The 16556-nt window shown below is 53.2% G+C and overlaps 5 protein-coding genes across 5 annotated transcripts; 3 read left to right on the top strand and 2 right to left on the bottom strand.

The window, feature by feature from the left end:
• Positions 1–258: 258 nt before the first annotated feature.
• Positions 259–1625, top strand: BDZ83DRAFT_599767 (multi protein-bridging factor 1). Its single transcript, XM_060507004.1, has 2 exons — positions 259–745; positions 962–1625. The coding sequence occupies exons 1-2, from the start codon at positions 590–592 to the stop codon at positions 1265–1267; spliced, it is 462 nt and encodes a 153-aa protein (XP_060371113.1). The 5' UTR covers positions 259–589; the 3' UTR covers positions 1268–1625.
• On the bottom strand, positions 1626–3751 carry BDZ83DRAFT_599766 (uncharacterized protein). The gene has a single exon (XM_060507003.1). The coding sequence runs from the start codon at positions 3415–3417 to the stop codon at positions 1834–1836; it is 1584 nt and encodes a 527-aa protein (XP_060371112.1). The 5' UTR covers positions 3418–3751; the 3' UTR covers positions 1626–1833.
• A 1947-nt stretch (positions 3752–5698) lies between these two features.
• BDZ83DRAFT_646489 (uncharacterized protein) lies at positions 5699–8262 on the bottom strand (the record flags this gene model as incomplete). Its single annotated transcript, XM_060509971.1, has 5 exons — positions 5699–5882; positions 6055–6095; positions 6126–6225; positions 7671–7817; positions 8126–8262. The coding sequence occupies 5 exons, from the start codon at positions 8260–8262 to the stop codon at positions 5699–5701; spliced, it is 609 nt and encodes a 202-aa protein (XP_060371111.1).
• Positions 8263–11555: 3293 nt separating this feature from the next.
• BDZ83DRAFT_737196 (cytochrome P450) lies at positions 11556–13654 on the top strand (the record flags this gene model as incomplete). The annotated part of the gene is made up of 8 exons (XM_060513013.1): positions 11556–11814; positions 11975–12171; positions 12236–12582; positions 12663–12788; positions 12870–13047; positions 13105–13252; positions 13310–13422; positions 13541–13654. 8 exons carry the CDS (start codon positions 11556–11558, stop codon positions 13652–13654), a joined length of 1482 nt encoding a protein of 493 aa, XP_060371110.1.
• An 884-nt stretch (positions 13655–14538) lies between these two features.
• BDZ83DRAFT_565363 (glutathione S-transferase) lies at positions 14539–15693 on the top strand (the record flags this gene model as incomplete). Its single annotated transcript, XM_060503746.1, has 2 exons — positions 14539–14652; positions 14755–15693. 2 exons carry the CDS (start codon positions 14539–14541, stop codon positions 15691–15693), a joined length of 1053 nt encoding a protein of 350 aa, XP_060371109.1.
• Between the last annotated feature and the right edge of the window lie 863 nt (positions 15694–16556).

Here is a 16556-nt window from a genome sequence, read left to right as displayed (position 1 = left end):
GGTAAGGCTCCCCATACGCAGTACGGATACGGATAGAGCGCTCCCATCAGCTGGGGAACAGCTCTCAGCGGCAAGAGGGGGGGGCTCTTCAGGTCGGTCACCCCGCCATTTGCAGCCCAGTCTGACAGTCGGATCTGCCCTGGTGCTCTGCTCTGCTCTGCTCTGCTGCGGCGGCGGCGTTAGGCACATGCAGGGATACCCGCCCCTCTTACCTCCGCCGGTTGACTCAGTTCGCTCAGTTCAGTCCCTCCTCGACTGCCCCCCCCCCCTTCCCCCCACCGGTTTTTTGCCATCTATGCCAGTCCATCGACTTCCATACCTGTCATTTGCCGACCAGCCTACGCACCAGCCACAAAGACATTCAGGACCCTCCGTCTCTTTGAACAGCCGCCTCCCAAAAACTGACGCAACGAAACCCTCTTTTATCTACCTTCCTTCCCCCCTCCACCAACAAACCAACATCACAATCCTCACGAGACCACATCACCAACCGCGACGAACAACGAAAGAAGGACATATCTCCTTTCGTACCGCTTGAATCCTTACCTACAACTCATAACTCTTCACACACGCAACCGAACCGCCCACAATGGATGACTGGGATACCGCCACCAAGATCGGCTCCAAGGCCCGCGGCGGAGGCGTGCAGAGAGAGACCGTCATCAAGGGAAAGAGCGCCCTCAACGCCGCCCAGCGCAGCGGTTCCGTCATCGGAACGGAGAAGAAGTACGCCGCTGGCAATGCTGTACGTTTCCCCCCCTTGGCAATCCCTCTCCTGCGCGTACAGACGGCATCCTTTGAAATTCACCCTTGACATCATGAGCCCTTGCCCAACCTCACCCCTCCATTCTCCACAATTCTTAATCGATGACGGGAGACAAACCACTCTCGAAAGCCATTCATCTAGCATTCAAGGATCAATCCCTCAAAATCAAAAGTTTCTAACGCTTCCCCCCAACAGGCCACCAAGCCCGGCGTCGAAGGCCAGCGCCTCACCAAGGTCGACCGCTCCGACGACATCATCAAGCCCAACACGGTCGGCAAGGAGGTCGGCGACGCAATCTCCCAGACGCGCCAAAAGATGGAGCCCAAGATGACCCAAAAGGACCTCGCCACAAAGTGCAACACCACCCAGTCCATCGTCGCCGACTTTGAGCGCGGCAGCGCGGCCCCCGACCAGAAGATCCTCTCCGCCATGGAGCGCGTCCTCAACGTCAAGCTGCGCGGCGCCAACATTGGCGAGCCGCGCTTCGCCAAGAAGAAATGAGCAATTCGTCCGTCTCTAATTTCTTTTTTTTGATTGATACCACTCACTCAATCGGTGGAATCGTCACGGTCTCCGGGGAGGCAAACACGAGAGAGAGCGCTCGTGGCTTAAACCTTGCTTGCGCTGGGGAGTCTGGAATCTTTGGAAGGGCGGAAAATGGTCGTATTGAACAACAAAACAACAAAACAAGATGGCCCCGGCTTGGTTTGCATAGCATGAAACAAGACTGAAGACTCAGAAATGTCTCGAGAGGCTGGCTCTTTATGAAGGTTACGGTTCCTAGACGTTTTACAGCACAATAGATGAGTTGGCGACTCCAGAGCTGACGATTACACTAAATCCATTATCTGCATCTCCTGCAGTCTCTATATGCGTGTGACTGGTTACACCTTTATTGTGTCAAGTCTAAATGTGTGTCTCCCGCAAGTGACCCAAGCGCCCTCAACTCCCTTGCCTCTGTCTGTGGTATCTTCCAAACTCCGTATGTAGAAAAACACGCTATGCCATGCATCAATCCAATCCCTTGAACACACTTCCACCGAAATCGTCCACCCAGATGTATCCATCTATGCGAGAAGTCGGTTCACTCTCGCGGCGAGCTCCGCCTCGTATGGCTTGCGTCTCGTCTGGATGACGACGTGCTCCTTACCACCAACCGTGGCAACCTTCAACCATTCCGGTGCGACCTCCCTGGCAATCAGACGCACCGCATCGACGCCTTCCTCCATAGGCATGGGGACGCGAAGAGAGTCCTTGAGCTTCTGCTGCAGAACAGTCATGGTGAAGGACACAACCATCTGTCCGGCCGCATTCGACGACGACACGAGCATGGAGAGGACGGCGGAGATGTCTCCGACGCGTTGCAGAGCGCGCTTTCTCGCCATCTCGGGGCCAGTGGGGAGCTGGATGTTGGCGTTGGCTTCCTCCTTGGCTCGGAGTCTGTCGAGGAGTGTCATCTTGGTGCCGTTGGGGTTGAGTGCCGAGAACTTGGTTGCTTGGGTTTGCGTCTCTCTCTCCTGCTTCTTGAGGATGTCATTCTTGATTCCGGTCAAGGCGCGCTGGCCCTTGGCGAACATGGGGTTTTCCGACATGGTCGTGTGACGAACAGTAATATCGGACTTGGGCAGGTCGTTGAAGCTCAGGTTCTCGAAGCAGATATCGAGATCCGACATCTCATCCATGGCGCGCTGGGAGCACATGATGTGGAGGTTCTTCTCGAATTGTTGGCAAAGCTCATTCTCGTCAATACGGCCAGTGTTCTTGGTGAGATCCATCTCGAGGCAGAGCTTGCCACGGCCGTAGTCGGTGACGATAAATGGCGAGCCAAGGGATCCATCCTCCTGGCCTGGTGTTTTTGTGTCTTGGATGGCAATGCATCTCCGAATGTCGTCTACTGTAACCCTCCTCTTTCCCCATGTGCGGGCTACGTGAGGTGTGATGGAGCTGATGTCAAGAGGTGCGTTGTTTTTCTGGTGCACCAGTTGAAGAGAAACAGTCTTGAGGATGGCGCGTTGCAGGTCTAGGAGCTCCAAAAGCTCAGCAGGCAACTGCTTCTTGACAACCTCCTCCTTGATTTCTGACTTTGTGGAATTGTGCTTCTTTGTTCGCTTGACCTTTTGGTTGGCTTTGCGCACTTCGGTCTTTGCTTGGGAGATGACGTCCGACTTGCGAGTCTTTCGGCGGCTGTCGGCGACTGGTGATGTCGTGCTCTTTCGTGTAGAGGCAGCGGTGGTGATGGTGTTGATTGCGGTTGTGGAGGCGACCTCAAGCTTGATGGGGACAGGCTCGTCCTTGCTGCGATTCTTGAAGACTCGCTGACGCTTCAGAGACTCACACCCGGGGGCATCGATTCCCACATCTCTCGGTGAGACGTCCTCGTCAATCGATCTTGCCTTGCGCTTCTTTGAGGGTGTTGCTGCGGGCTGAGGGGGGAGAGCTCTTTCTGGGCTGGACTCGAGCTTGATCTCTGTCTTGACTTCCGTCTTGGCGACGGGAAGAGAGGAGGGCAGTCCGATGAAGAAGACCTTCTTGGAGGCGTCGTCTACGGGAGCAGGTTGTGTCTTGGAGACTCGGCCGTACTTGCTGATGGGGTTGGTCGCTGGCGTAGTTGCAACAGGCTTGACCTGCCGACGGGAAGCTGCGCGAGCCATTGCGTCGAGATGTGCAAGTGCTGGTCGTCTAGGTGATGGGGGAGAAAAACGTAGGCGGGTGAGAGCGATGCAGATTATAAGCGGGAGCTATGAAGTGGTGAAGTAGAAGTCGAGAGGGTTGGCAGGCGCAATCAAAAAGTCTCGAAGCGTGTAGAAGGTACAAGCTGGAAGTATTGAAAAGTCACGAAGAGTATGAAGAGGTTTTGTACATCGGAAGGAGAGTGGGGAGCGGAAATGATGGAGCAACGATGGCAGCAACGCGCCGGGCTAAGGGGGTCGCGGACCACCGACCGCGACAGACGCGTTTTTCGAAAGGAGCACACGATGCAGGCGGGAAGTCGCGTTAAGTGGTGGGGCGCGCTGGCGCTGGTGTTGATGGCCCGTGCTCTCGCAGCAGGCGAAACCTCGGCAACATCCTCCACCTTCGATTTTCCATGGGACCCAACGGTCTGGGCGACGGAAGCTCTTCCCGTCGAGGTCCGCCCAAGAAAAGGGACGAAAAAAAGTCGAACAAGAGGAAAAGGGAGTCAGTCTGGACGAATATTCTGCCCGGCTTCCAAACTCGCAATCCAAATTTGGGGAAAGCATTGTAACCACTGTTTTGGGATTCCTTGCTTGTCCCTGCTTGCCTCATATCTGTCAACAACCCGGGGGATTAGGCTGTTCGAGCTGTTCCAATGCAAACATGGGACGGCCCTTTTCCCCCCTGTCAACCGGCGAACCATTCGCAGAACGAGTCACAATCCCCGGGTCTTTTAAAACGCAGCAGCTATAAGCAAAGGCGGTTGCCAAAGAAAAATGTGTTATCAGTGTTAATTCATAGCTAGCTAGAAAGGCCAATTTCCTAGTTGCACACCGAAAACGAGTGCGCATGTCGATCAATGTGTAAGATGGGGACGCCCATCGTCGTCTCCAACCATCAACGTTTTTTGGGTGGCTGTTTGCGGCCAATAACCCCGTATGCAGACCGAAAAGAAGAAGAAACCCATGATATGTGCCAGTCCTGCTTTTTGTGTAAACCTCGTTCGCTAGCCGTTAAAAAAAATAGTTTGCTCCGCGCCCATTTCGCCCCGTACTCCCGTGAATTGTCCGTTTGCTAATTGTACAAGTAAAGAGTAGCCCCTGTGTCGAACAGTGGACAGGAAGAATTCGTTCGTAGCTCTGAACAAAGAATGCCTTATCGGCGGATTGATGACTGCCAGTGGTCTGTAGCGAATGATACTGGGCTTGGTGGAGGAGGGGCCGGCACGCTGTAGTCGTTCTCTTGAATCATGTGTACAGGCGTCACCGGGCGGTGGGTGGTTGAGGCGAGAGTCGCGTTTAAACTTGTGTAAAGATCCTGGCCCGTCATCAGGCGCAGATTCCTCCGTTGGGGAGAAATAGGAAGAGGCGAAGCGATCTGGATCTGGCTGGCAGGCATTTTGATTGTGTGTGCCGGGGGAAATGAACAGGTGAAGTTCTATCACGCAGGTGTTAGACAAGGAGTCTGGATGTTGCTGTGTTGTCGACGGGCTCCACGTACCGATGGTGATGGATCCTTATCCGTACGGAAGAATCTGGGGAAGAAACGGGGATTATAAAGACAGCTGTGGATATAGTTGCTTGTTGAGAGGCGTTATCGAGGCTGGAACTGGTGCCGAGACACAGTAGAGTGGAGTGTTATTCCTTAAGATGGGGGAAGGCGTATGTAAGGTAAGGTAAGTAGGTGGACGAGATGGAGGGCAGCAGGCATGAGGAAAGTGCAGATGCCAGAATATTTAAAGCCGGAAGCCCCAAACGAGAATCGGCTGACAGACACGCACGTAGAGAGAGAAAAAAGGCAGAGAGCAGAGAGAACGAGAAAAGGTGCGACCGGGCGTTTGTGCGCGATCCGTAACAGAGATTTCACAATTCCTTTCCTTGTGTCGTAAGTAGACCGACCACCCCCGGGCTGGTCAAGTCGGTGCGCAAACAAGACCAGGGTGGGTGGAATGCCTGGGAGCAAAAAGGACCCAACCGAATGGTCGAAAGGGTGGGCTATGGGCAGAGCAAATCGACAAGAGGCGCTGGTAAGGTTGCAGTTGCCGGGAGAGTTCAACGGAAGCGTGGGGAAGAAAGTCAGGGGTTCTAGCGATGAAGGGGAGATGAGCAAGACGAAGATGGGAGGGGGGGTGTGGTGAGAGTGAGAGTGAGCGTGAGCGTGAGCGTGAGAGTGAGAGGAGTGAGAAGTGGAAAGAGGAGGACGAGGGTTCAGAAAAATGGCGAGGAAGTTGAGATGGACCAAAGTTTGCTCTTTGACAGCTCACGGGCTCAAAAGACTGGCGGAAACAGAAGGCAGACCTGGCAGAGTAGAGTAAGGTACCTTGCCCGATGTTGGACGGACGTGGAATTGAGACAGGATGATAAAGGCAGAGAGGTACGGGTAGGTACACAACGAAGATCGCGGAGAGCTGGCATGCGAGGCTTGCGGTTTGCAATGTCGCAATCTAATGAGGCAAAGTATAAGACGATGAAGCACCTGGGCTTGGGCTGGGGCTGGCTTGTCGTGCTTGTGTCATGACGAATGGGCAGTATCATTGTCTCAGTGGACTGGCTGTGGTTTATTTCTGATTACCTTGGGCATTTATTTGTGGGAGCTCGCGCAGACTCTTCACGTACCCGCGCGTGGTGATAATGAAGATAGTTGATACTTTGCATCCCTATTGAAACAGCAAGGTACACATACTTACAGTGCTCTGCTTCTGGCTGCCTTCTGGCTGCCTCTGGAAATCAGGCTCGTCGGCCAAAAAGCAACATGTCGTGCAGTCCAATCTTCTGTCGTGCTGCCGTCTGTTTGTTGTGCTGGCTAGCCCCAAACCGGCTCCCATCATCCATGGAGGTCTCCAAAAGACAATCCCCGGCTTTCACGGGGGAGTGCTAGAAGCCTGGAAGTCTGGAAGGGGAGGAATGTTCCATGTGGATGTTCCTCTACCAGGATCAGGGCTGCTTGCCCCTTTGAGAGAGCTCGGCGATGGGGCCGGATGGGCTGACCCTGACCGTTCGGGTGTTCGGTGTAAGAGGAGGTGAGTACCATTAAAATGGGGGTAACTACAGATAAGGTACCTAGCGACACGAGGTGGACAATAGAAATCAAAGGGGTTTGAGCATGTATCTGCCGAGGCACAGCTGTCTTTTGCCGTCTTCCTCCCTGCCTATCCATCATCGCCGTCCTTTCTAGGCACAGAGCACGCCGCAACTATGGATACAGGAACTGCGAATAGGTACCGTCTGGCTTCTAATGGAGCCGGCGCGATTCCTCAGATAGAGAGGTGATCAGCTCGGGGAAACAGAGAAAGAATGCCGCCGGAAGTCAGGGCACGCTGGGATTGAACAGAACAGGGCCATCCCTTTCTTGCCGTGTAGGAGCTCTCACGGGCTTTACCGGCATTCGTTTCTGGGTCATCCCAGCTGTCGCACGCCGTCGGCGGGTTTTCTTTCTCTCTATCCGCTGGAAACTACTCATCGTCTTTTCTGGCCCCGGATTTTCTTGCTTATGCGGCAAGCGGGTACGCAGTACGAGAATAATCATACGGCAGCCTAGGACCTTGCGCTTTTGGGGGAACTTGCGGGCCAAACGGATCGAATGGATGAAAACAAGGCGCGAGGGATCAGGAAGAGGACTCCGTCCAGTCCCCAATTCTGCTCAAGGTCGTCCCATCCGCCGGAAGTCGGAAGTTGTACCTTCTTTTCCCCAACGTATTGGACGGAAATCGTACGGCAACTTCAACCTTGTAATCAACTGTCCAGTGTTAATGTGGAGTGAGGTATCTTGTTACCCCCGAAGCTCCGCTTGCCTTTCGCACGATCGGGGCGGCTACGGAGCTGTAGCTTGCATCTTGCGTTGCTGAATTCCAGTCAAATTGGTAAGGCGGCATCCGTCTAACCCATTTTCACTTGCGATCGTCAAAAGATGGGACCGAGGGATAGCTTATCTCAGTGACACGCCCTGAGAGCTCGCCTTCAACCCGAAATTGGACGTGATAGAAAAACTTGGACTAGTTTCAAAAGCCTCCATTTGATTGCAGAGGGAATTGGGACAAGAGAGAAAATTCCCCAATTGTTACAGAGTCGGTCCTTATTTCCTAGAGGTAAGGTAATGCTTGCCGACGGGGAGACGGGGAGACGGGGATGGCGGCCATGTGTCTTTTTTGGACCATGGGGCAATACCGGCGTGCAACACAATCTGCTCTCTATCTGACATTCGGTTCACGCGCCGGATCGCCATGCCTCCTTACGCGGACTTTTCTCGTCCGTTCTTTTCGAGGTGATGTTGCTTCATGGGGATGAGATAAGGTACCTGGAGAGGCACAGAGCATTTTCTCATTTTTATTGAATTTTTCTCTTCGAAGGAATCTGGAACTTCCTCCTTGCCTGAAGTGGACCTACCACAGTCGGTAGTGGAGGCACTCAGACTCCACTAATCAGGTACGGAAGGGGAATGTGGGGTCTCTCTTGCATTTTGCGGAGAAGCCCGCCAAAGTAAGGAACCCCCAACTTCCTGCATTCCCCAAACTCTGGGGACGGAGCCACGGGCAAGTCACGTCCAGGTTCCCCCTACTCTGGTACACAGCACAAAGCATACAACTCACAACACACGGCAGCTTCACACCACCTCATTCCCCCAAACACATCTCGGCCACGAGGTAGACGGTCGACTAGGCCTGGAAACGACATGCTACAATCTACACACCTTGACACTTCACCTTCCCGTCCTGCGACGGCACCCTTGGGTGACCCCCAACCCGACACTCGTTTTGGACTCCTGGTCTTGCGAGACAGGGGCTTGGAGGCCAACGTAGCCACTCCAAGGGCGGAGTACGAATACATCGTGGCACGCAGACACCGATGGCACGCAGACACCGAGACTAGAGAAGGCCTATTGACAATCAAGATAGGGTAGGGTGTGGCGTCCTACCACTAACACGTCTCCTGCAGCCTCATCAACAATGCTGCCGATTGTCAGCAAGCCCACGTCGTGCAATCAACCAGCCCGCTCGTATCAAGCTTCCCAAGTTCCTGCAAACGACGTACATATCCTCCTTCGCCTCGACTTACGCCTTGCGTCCTGACTCCTGACTCACGGCCCCCAAAGATTCTGGTCCAACCTCACCTCTTTCTGCCACGTTGCCTCCAGGCTCCAGCTGTCAACAGAATTTCTCACACCTTCCCGGCGTTTCTATTGTGCCCCCAAAACACGCGCAGCCATCGCTGTTTCCCCTGATGGTGACGGGAAAATTCAAGGCCATAGTAGCGTCATGGCGCCGCTTACCCTTGAACACAGGCCGCCATCCATCAATACCTCATTTCACTTCCCATGCCAGTTGTCATGGCTGGCCTATCGTCCTGCCGCCACCTTCCTCGGGGAACTCAAGCCGGCGCAGCAAGGGTGTTGACCACAACCGTCTCTACTCGTCCAGCGTGTTTGTGTTACCGGGTGTCTACGCGCTTCGATGCGAATGGTCTGTTTTAGCCTGTCGGCCTCGGCCCAAGCTTCCGCTACTATACGCTCGGATGGGGGGATTGACGTCCAGAGTACGAAATACTCACCACACTCCTGTTGCATCTTGCCGTCTCCAATGCAGCTTACCTGGCCATTAGGAACTCCTTGTTGTCATACCGACTTGCGGTGTGCAGCTACGCTTCGGTCTCAAGTAGCTGACTGGTGCACAGTGCCTGCTGTGGTCGCGGCTCAGTGCCCATCCGACACTGCCAGGCTACCTTACCCTCGGACACAAGACCTGCTTCCAAAAGTGGCGTACACAGATACATCACCGTATGATTGGAGCCTCCGCAACTTTTGGTTTGTGTTTGCTCGTCATCAAATATCAATACTTCAGCTGTCCGCCACGGGTAGCCAACGCCCGTACTTTAGACTCCCGTTCCCCGCGTTTCCACCAAGCATACGGCGCCGCGCCCCGAATCCTCATTCGACCCCACCTTGCAGCAATGTCTCACCTGGGACATATAATTTCCGCTCTTCATCTTACCGCCAATATTGCGTCAGAAAGACTTCGCCAAAGCCAGACCACCTCTAGCATGTAAGAAGTCCGTGAGCTGAGTTCTGCCTCACTTGTTGTTGTCAGAGCTAGTAATCTCTTGTGTGTTCGTGTTCATATCAGATTGACGCGAAGCTATAGCCAAGTGCTGGTCTCATTGTGAGGTCTTAGAAGCTATTCAGGGCGGCATTCCGCCTTTGCAGAATTCCATGTCGCAAACGAGATATCTCCTCGGCATGTCTCGCCGTTCTGCGGCGTTACAAGACAAAATTATCGCCATAATGCTCCCAGTTTGACATTTCTTTGGAGCTGCGATTGCTGCCGATGGAATCTCGATCATAAGCCAGTGAATTGCAGTAAACTCGCGCTGCTTTCATATCTAGACGCGCAAGCTGGGCATTGTGTGAGGCTGTAGTAAGAGGTCGGTTTGTTGAGAGCCGCACTTGCATTTGTTGTAGACTGAAAACACTGCTCCGCCGCTCGTGGTATTCCGCCCAGAAGCAATCTTTACTCAGCTCCTCAAAACCGCAAACCGACCGCGTGTGCATGGTGAGAAGGTCTCAAACGTTGTCGCCAACAAAAACAACCCGTGCTACCCGTAGACGGACGCAGTTCGTGGGGCTTGAACGCCGTCAAAGTAACACACCATGTTTGCTCGCGGTCGAAGCACGATCTACCGAGAAAGACTTTGGACGATTCCTTTTTTTTTTCTTTCTGAAAAGTGACGCGGAACTTCACTGCGATATTCCGATTCGCTGTTTTATTGCAGTATGCCCGCGCAAGGTTTCGGGGAAAGGGGGGAAGAATGAGACGCAACTCCCGGCTGCAGTCAGAGTTGGGATGGAAGTGAGATGGGCTGGCAACGCGGCTGCTACCCCGGAGCTACTGGGATGCTCCCGGCCGGGCAACTCGTTGGTGGGAGTCTAGCATGCATTGCGTCGCTTTGAATCAACGCGCCCTCTCTGTGGTATAGCCCCTCGAATCGATGGAAGTTGCTGCAGTTTGTCCATTACAAAGTCCGAAGATTAGCGTCTTGAAGTACACGCCGTCCGTTCAGCTCGGGGCGCCGTGTGGGGCCGCTCCGTTTGTAAGCTGTTCCTTTAGCGGCCGGGCAGGAACGTCTTTTGAAGCTGCACATCCATCAAGAAATGATGCTCTATGTCTAGTATCTACAGAAACTCGGGTTGAGAAGGCGGTTTATCGCTGTTAAATGAACCGAAACCTAACTCGCGGATCTCAAGTGGAATAATGCATGGTGTAGATGAACAGGTCTGGTTTCCGCATCCCTTCTTGATATAACTTCTTCGACCAAGTGGTGTAAGGTTTTGTAACTTAAAGAGTTCCCTGTCACTGACAGGGCGACTTGGAGTGAACGAATATAGGTCAGTCTTTAGAGACAGACTCGTTCAGGCAAAGCTTCAGAACGTTGAATTTATCGCAGCCGCCAGTCTTGATCGACTACCGTAGCAGATCCACTCCCCAACATATGCATACATGTGTATCCCAAGATTTACTTGAATCCTAAGATCGATTCAAACCGATGAATAGACCATCTTCCGAGGACCCTTCTGATTCAGGCGTAATGCCAGATATGGTAAGATGAGGTACCACCGACCGCCAACCCCGTCAGACCTGAAATTGAAGTGCATACAAGATCCGATTTGTAGGCCAATTGAATATCCCAGATGACCGTATGGCAACATCTGCACATCCTCTGAAAATGCAGTCTGAACCTCGATGCCGATTTCCGGTCGGTTCTCCGCTCTGTATCACGACGGCAGCACACATTGCTTTTCTCAAGCCATTTCCCCATGGTCACACGTTTTCCGAGTATGGGTGCAAGCAAACTTTCCAACAGACTGGTCCAGTCAGAGGGCGAGGGATATCATGCCCCGCCGCTCCAGTGGGGAGAGGGAGATTTGCCAAGTGGTTCGAAGTATGAACCAACAGAACCAACGAACGACTTGACTCTCCATTGACAAGTGCTTTTTGTCTTGTGACCTCTGGAAAAAAGGCATGTCCATTTTTTTCGGCTTCTTCATATTTGCAGTCTACAACCCGCGTGTGCGTCATAAGTAACAAAAAGAGACTTCGCCGTATAATCATCCAATCTGCACTTTCAGAATGGGCTCAGGTATAGCTGAAAATCCTCCGCTTTCTCATATATTCTACGACCACTGGGACCAACATCCTACCCGAATCATTCCAGCTACCTTGATCGTGATTTTTGTGCTGTTCCGCATCTATGAGACGGCGAAGCAGTACCGGCGCCTCCGGCACTTTCAAGGTCCACCTCTGGCAGCTTTATCCAAGTTATGGCTCCTCAAGACCGTGACAGGATCTCGGGGTCACCTCGAGTTCTACAACGTGACAAAGAAATATGGTGAGTGACTTTGTCTCTGTTTTGCCAAATGGTGCTCAAGTGCTCGCCGAGTCGTACAATGTGGAAAAATTCGCTTTCTAGACAGATGACGGTCTACTAGAAGGTTTCCAGAGCGCAGGCGCACAAGAACTTGAGGCTAATAGAAAATCAACTTACAAAGGCTCCCTCGCGCGTATCGGCCCCAACGACCTCCTCAACGACGACCCTGCCCTCATGAGGCGCATGCTCGGCGTGCGGAGCGAGTACCGGCGCTCAGATTGGTACGACGGCATGCGCTTCAACCCGTCCAGGGACAACGTTCTGTCGTGCAGAGACGAGGATGGCCATGCCAAGCTACGGTCAAAGATGGCCGCGGGCGTGAGTTGTGTCAGGGGAAATCCCCCCACGCAATCAGTTACTGACGAATGGCGCCTCTCCTTAGTACTCTGGCCGCGAAGTCCAAGCTTTTGAGCAAAAGGTTGACGAGAACCTCCTCCGACTGATCAAGCTAATCGAGGGTTACGTCGACGAGAGGAAACCATTCGATTTCGGGAGGAAAGCACAATTCTTCACGCTAGATGTCATTTCGGATCTCGCGTTCGGGGAGCCATTTGGGTTCGCGGCGTCTGATTCGGATATGTACGAGTATATCAAGACGACGGAGGAGAATTTGCCCGTGTTTATGGGTATGACTGTGGTGTCTGGGTCATCAGGTTGTTCCGGTATCCTTGGCTTAGGTCGATGTTGCCCACGGGCAAAAGATCGGCTGGGGTTCGGTAAGGTGATGGGGTGAGTGAGGCGGTGTCTTTCTCCTGTTTCCTAGTAAGCAATATTTTGAGTGATATTCCCAGCTGACTTTTCCGGTCCAGGATAGCTAAAAGGTTCTCTGCCGAGCGATTTGGTCCTGATGCGAAAGTCCAGAGGGATATGCTGGGTTCATTTGTCGCTCACGGTCTCACGCAAGAGGAAGCTGAATCCGAGATCCTGCTTCAGATGTTAGTCCTGCGCCGGCCCCTTCTTTCAGTCAAGATCTTGTATCCAAAAGGAATGAGTACAAGCTGAAACATCTCTAAAAGCATTGCCGGCTCCGACACAACAGCAACAGCAATCCGCGCCACGCTTCTCTACATCCTCACAAACCTCCGCGTCCACAATAAACTCCTAGCAGAGATCCTATTTATAGACAACACCGCCCTTCGCAGCCGCCCTATCGTATCAGACGCCGAAGCCCGCAACTTACCCTGCCTCCAAGCCGTCATCAAATGAGGGCTGCGCATCTTCCCGCCTGTGGCGAGTCTGATGGCCAAGCAGGCGCCGCCAGAGGGCGACAAGTGGAACGGCGCCTTCATTCCCGGTGGCACGCGCGTTGGGTGGTCTTCATGGGCCATGTTTCGCCGGCAAGACGTCTTTGGCGAGGATGCGAGCGAGTTTAGGCCTGAGAGGTGGCTGGTTGGGGAGAGTGAACGAGAAGAAGAAGATGATGAAGAAGAAGAAGGCGGTTCGATGGGCTCAGCAGAGAAGAAGCTGCGCGAGATGGAGGCGACGATTGATTTGGTTTTCAGTTATGGGCGGTATCAGTGTCTCGGAAGGCCGGTTGCGTTGATGCAATTGAATAAAGTTTTCTTGGAGGTGCGTTTTGTTGCGGTAATTCCCATTCTCTTGCTTTAATTTCTGCGCCATCCAAGTACGTCGGAAAGGAAACGCCCGTTGTTTTATCAGAGTATATGCTGACAGGGAATTCTATTAGCTACTACGCCGATTTGAGCTCACCATCTGCGATCCGTTGAATCCATGGAGGACTTTCAACTGCGGTATTCACGCACAATCTGAGTTTTGGATCAGGGCCCAGCGGAGAGCGTAGTTGATGGAGTTCCACCGTAGTTTCACACTCTCCACTTGGCTGGTTTACGTATGAGGCCTGGTAGGTTCTGGAGTACGTTGAGAGGTAACTAGAATACATAAGTTCTTGGTCTGTATGCCTACTCGTTCAAAACCCGCAATGTTAAATGCTATAAATTGCCCTTCCATATAACAGCTGGACTCCCAGTAAGCCGAATGATATTTTGCGCTTATATCTTTGTGTTTTGATCTGCGAACCATGAATTACTCTGAAAAGAGAGTGAAGAACTACGAAAGCAGGTAGATGGATGTGTGTTGCGGCATAGTTAGGTCTCGCGATATACCTCGCTCGTGACACCTCTTTCTGCTCTCGGAATACCACCTTCACCCCATTCCAAAGACTCTCTCATGCCATAGACCCTAAATCCACATAATGGCATTCAAAGATTCACTCGAGGTTTTCAATAAGAAACCACAACGAGCACCTAAGTTCTACAGAAAAGAGAGGTCAAAAGTATAACACCCAATTGGCTGTCTCACCTAGGTGAGCAACCCCATAAAGCACTCCCATTGGTTCCTCTCACCCCCCTTTAACCCCGCATGCTCCACGTTACCTTAGCTTAGGAACTACCAGGTGCCCCGTCGCGTTCGTGCCTCGGCATCTCGAATATCTCTCCCGATTGTTTCGCAGGTTTCCCGCCATTCGCTTTCATCGTCATCGATCTTTTGAGTCCTCAACACTTAACAATCGTCGGATTTCATCTCATCTCATCTCACCTCATCTCGGCCCAGCATTGCTCACTCACAGACAACAGAAATTCGCTCTTCTCTTGTCGTATTTCTCACTTCATCTCACCTCATCTCATTCCTCAATCCCTCTAGTCGTAATACCTAAAACCAAAAACGATGGCCTCATCCGATGACGAAAAGAAGATTGTGCTGTACCACTACTCTGCCTCGCCGTACGCGAAGCGGATCGTGTGGTACTTGGCTCTCAGAGGCATTCCCTATGTTCAGTGTGTAAGTCGACAATTCTCACACCTTCATCTTCACCACGATTCGGTTTTTCGTGGTACCTACCGGTACTTCCTATTCACATAAAAAACTAACAACCCCCTCTAGATGCAACCGCCAGTCCTCCCCCGCCCAGACGTAGCAAAACTAGGCCTCAACTACCGCCGCATCCCCATCCTCGCCATCGGCCGCGACGTCTACCTCGACACGCGCCTCATGCTCCGCAAGCTCGAGCAACTCTACCCTTCCCGTCCCCGTCTCGGCGCCACCACCCCAGAACACGCAGCCGTAGAGCGCCTCCTCGAAGCTCTCATAATCGACTCCGTCTTCTCCAACGCAATCAACGTCCTGCCCACGAACCTACCCATGCTGAAGGACCCCAAACGCACCTGGTTCAAGGACCGCGAGGACTTTGTCGGCGGCAAGCTCTCCACCGAAACAATAGAGCGCGGGCGGCCCAACGCCGTCAACGAGATCCGCCGCACCGTGGCACTCCTCGAGACGACGCTGCTCGCCGACGGACGGGACTGGGTTTCCGGCACGAATGGACCCTCGCTGGCGGATATCGAGGCCGTGTGGCTGCCGCACTGGTTAGCTTCCCTCCCCGGCGCGCTGCCCGCGGAGCACATTTCCAAAGAGCAGTTCCCTAAAGTCTTTGCCTGGATCGAGCGCTTCCAAAGCACAACCTCGGAAGCAAGAAAGGCAGCGGGCAAGGTCGCGACGGTGTCAGGTGACGAGGCGGCGGACATCACCGTCTCGTCACCGTACAACGAATCGACTACGGGAGGAGGAGTCGACGCCAAGGACTTGCTCGTGATCGCGCAGGGTCTCAAGGCGGGCGACGAGGTCATTGTCTGGCCCGCCGACACGGGCGCCTCGCACAAGGACACGGGGAAGCTTGTCAGCCTCGACGGGGAGGAGGTCGTATTCGAGGTCAATGGGCCCAAGGGTACCTCCGTAAGGGTTCACGCGCCGAGGCATGGCTTTCGGGTGGAGAAGCTAGAGAGGTATAACGCGCGCATCGGGGCGGCAGCCGCGAAGCTTTGATTTCTTTTCTTTTCTGCCCTTTTTGCGGGAGCGAGCGACCACGGCCCGAATCATTTTGCAACTTTCGTCATTCGTCCCGGGCGCCGTTGTCGGAAAAGGCAGCATGCACAAGTCTGTTCCTCCGGCCGCCTATCTGCTCCATTCCAGAGTGTCTGTACAACCGGAGCCATCAATCGGGGGGAATTCAGAAAAGCGTTCTATCGGGCTCGCGTGACACCATGCGGCGCAGGTGGGAAACGTGAAACAAACGCCCGCGCTACATTAGAGATAAACCACCCATCGAGAATCTGGAGCACCATCAGACCCGGTGAGAGAGGGAGGAATGTGATCAACATGTAGCTCCGAAACATATTAGGGTGCGGCTAGCGATGAGCTGGGATGTTCTACAATAAAACATGCTGAAATAAGCCACGCTGATGGCCGTCCATACGACTTTTCCATCATCTCGACGTACCGAGAAGCTGTTTCCGGCTTCGAGATGTCGAACCGCGTGTTACGTGAATACACAGGCCGGAAAGGGCAAGCTGAGTTTCACCCCAGCATGCATCGGCTTCCACAACTGTGTTTACCGAATATTCGTTGCTTTTGCTCAAGCAATATAGATGAGGTAACTTGCAACGGCTAAACATCGAGTGGCAATCTCGATAAGCTAAAGATGAGTTCCAAACTAGGCTTGGCGGAAGGATTGAGACTACTACCAACAAGCCGCGGGACGCAGGGCAGGTTTCCACGTCCGGCTGCTACGCATGCCGATATAAATGTTGATGCAATATCCGGGATTCTTTGGATGTAAGAGCCTATCATAGAGGATAGGACATCTGCCGATACGGCTCTTTATTCGGCATCCTATCAATCCCAAGGTC

Source organism: Colletotrichum acutatum (assembly GCF_030867785.1).
Source record: "Colletotrichum acutatum strain CBS 112980 chromosome Unknown BDZ83scaffold_4, whole genome shotgun sequence".
Classification (NCBI taxonomy): domain Eukaryota; kingdom Fungi; phylum Ascomycota; class Sordariomycetes; order Glomerellales; family Glomerellaceae; genus Colletotrichum; species Colletotrichum acutatum.
The sequence above is the reverse complement of the archived record's forward strand: the minus strand, read 5'-3'. Positions and strand labels throughout refer to the sequence as shown.

Bases quoted from the DNA above. Each gene is read 5' to 3' on its own strand.
- BDZ83DRAFT_599767 (XM_060507004.1), top strand. From the start codon at position 590: ATGGATGACTGGGATACCGCCACCAAGATCGGCTCCAAGGCCCGCGGC. The intron at 746-961 runs GTACGTTTCCCC...TCCCCCCAACAG, and splicing joins AGTACGCCGCTGGCAATGCT to GCCACCAAGCCCGGCGTCGA.
- BDZ83DRAFT_599766 (XM_060507003.1), bottom strand. From the start codon at position 3,417: ATGGCTCGCGCAGCTTCCCGTCGGCAGGTCAAGCCTGTTGCAACTACG.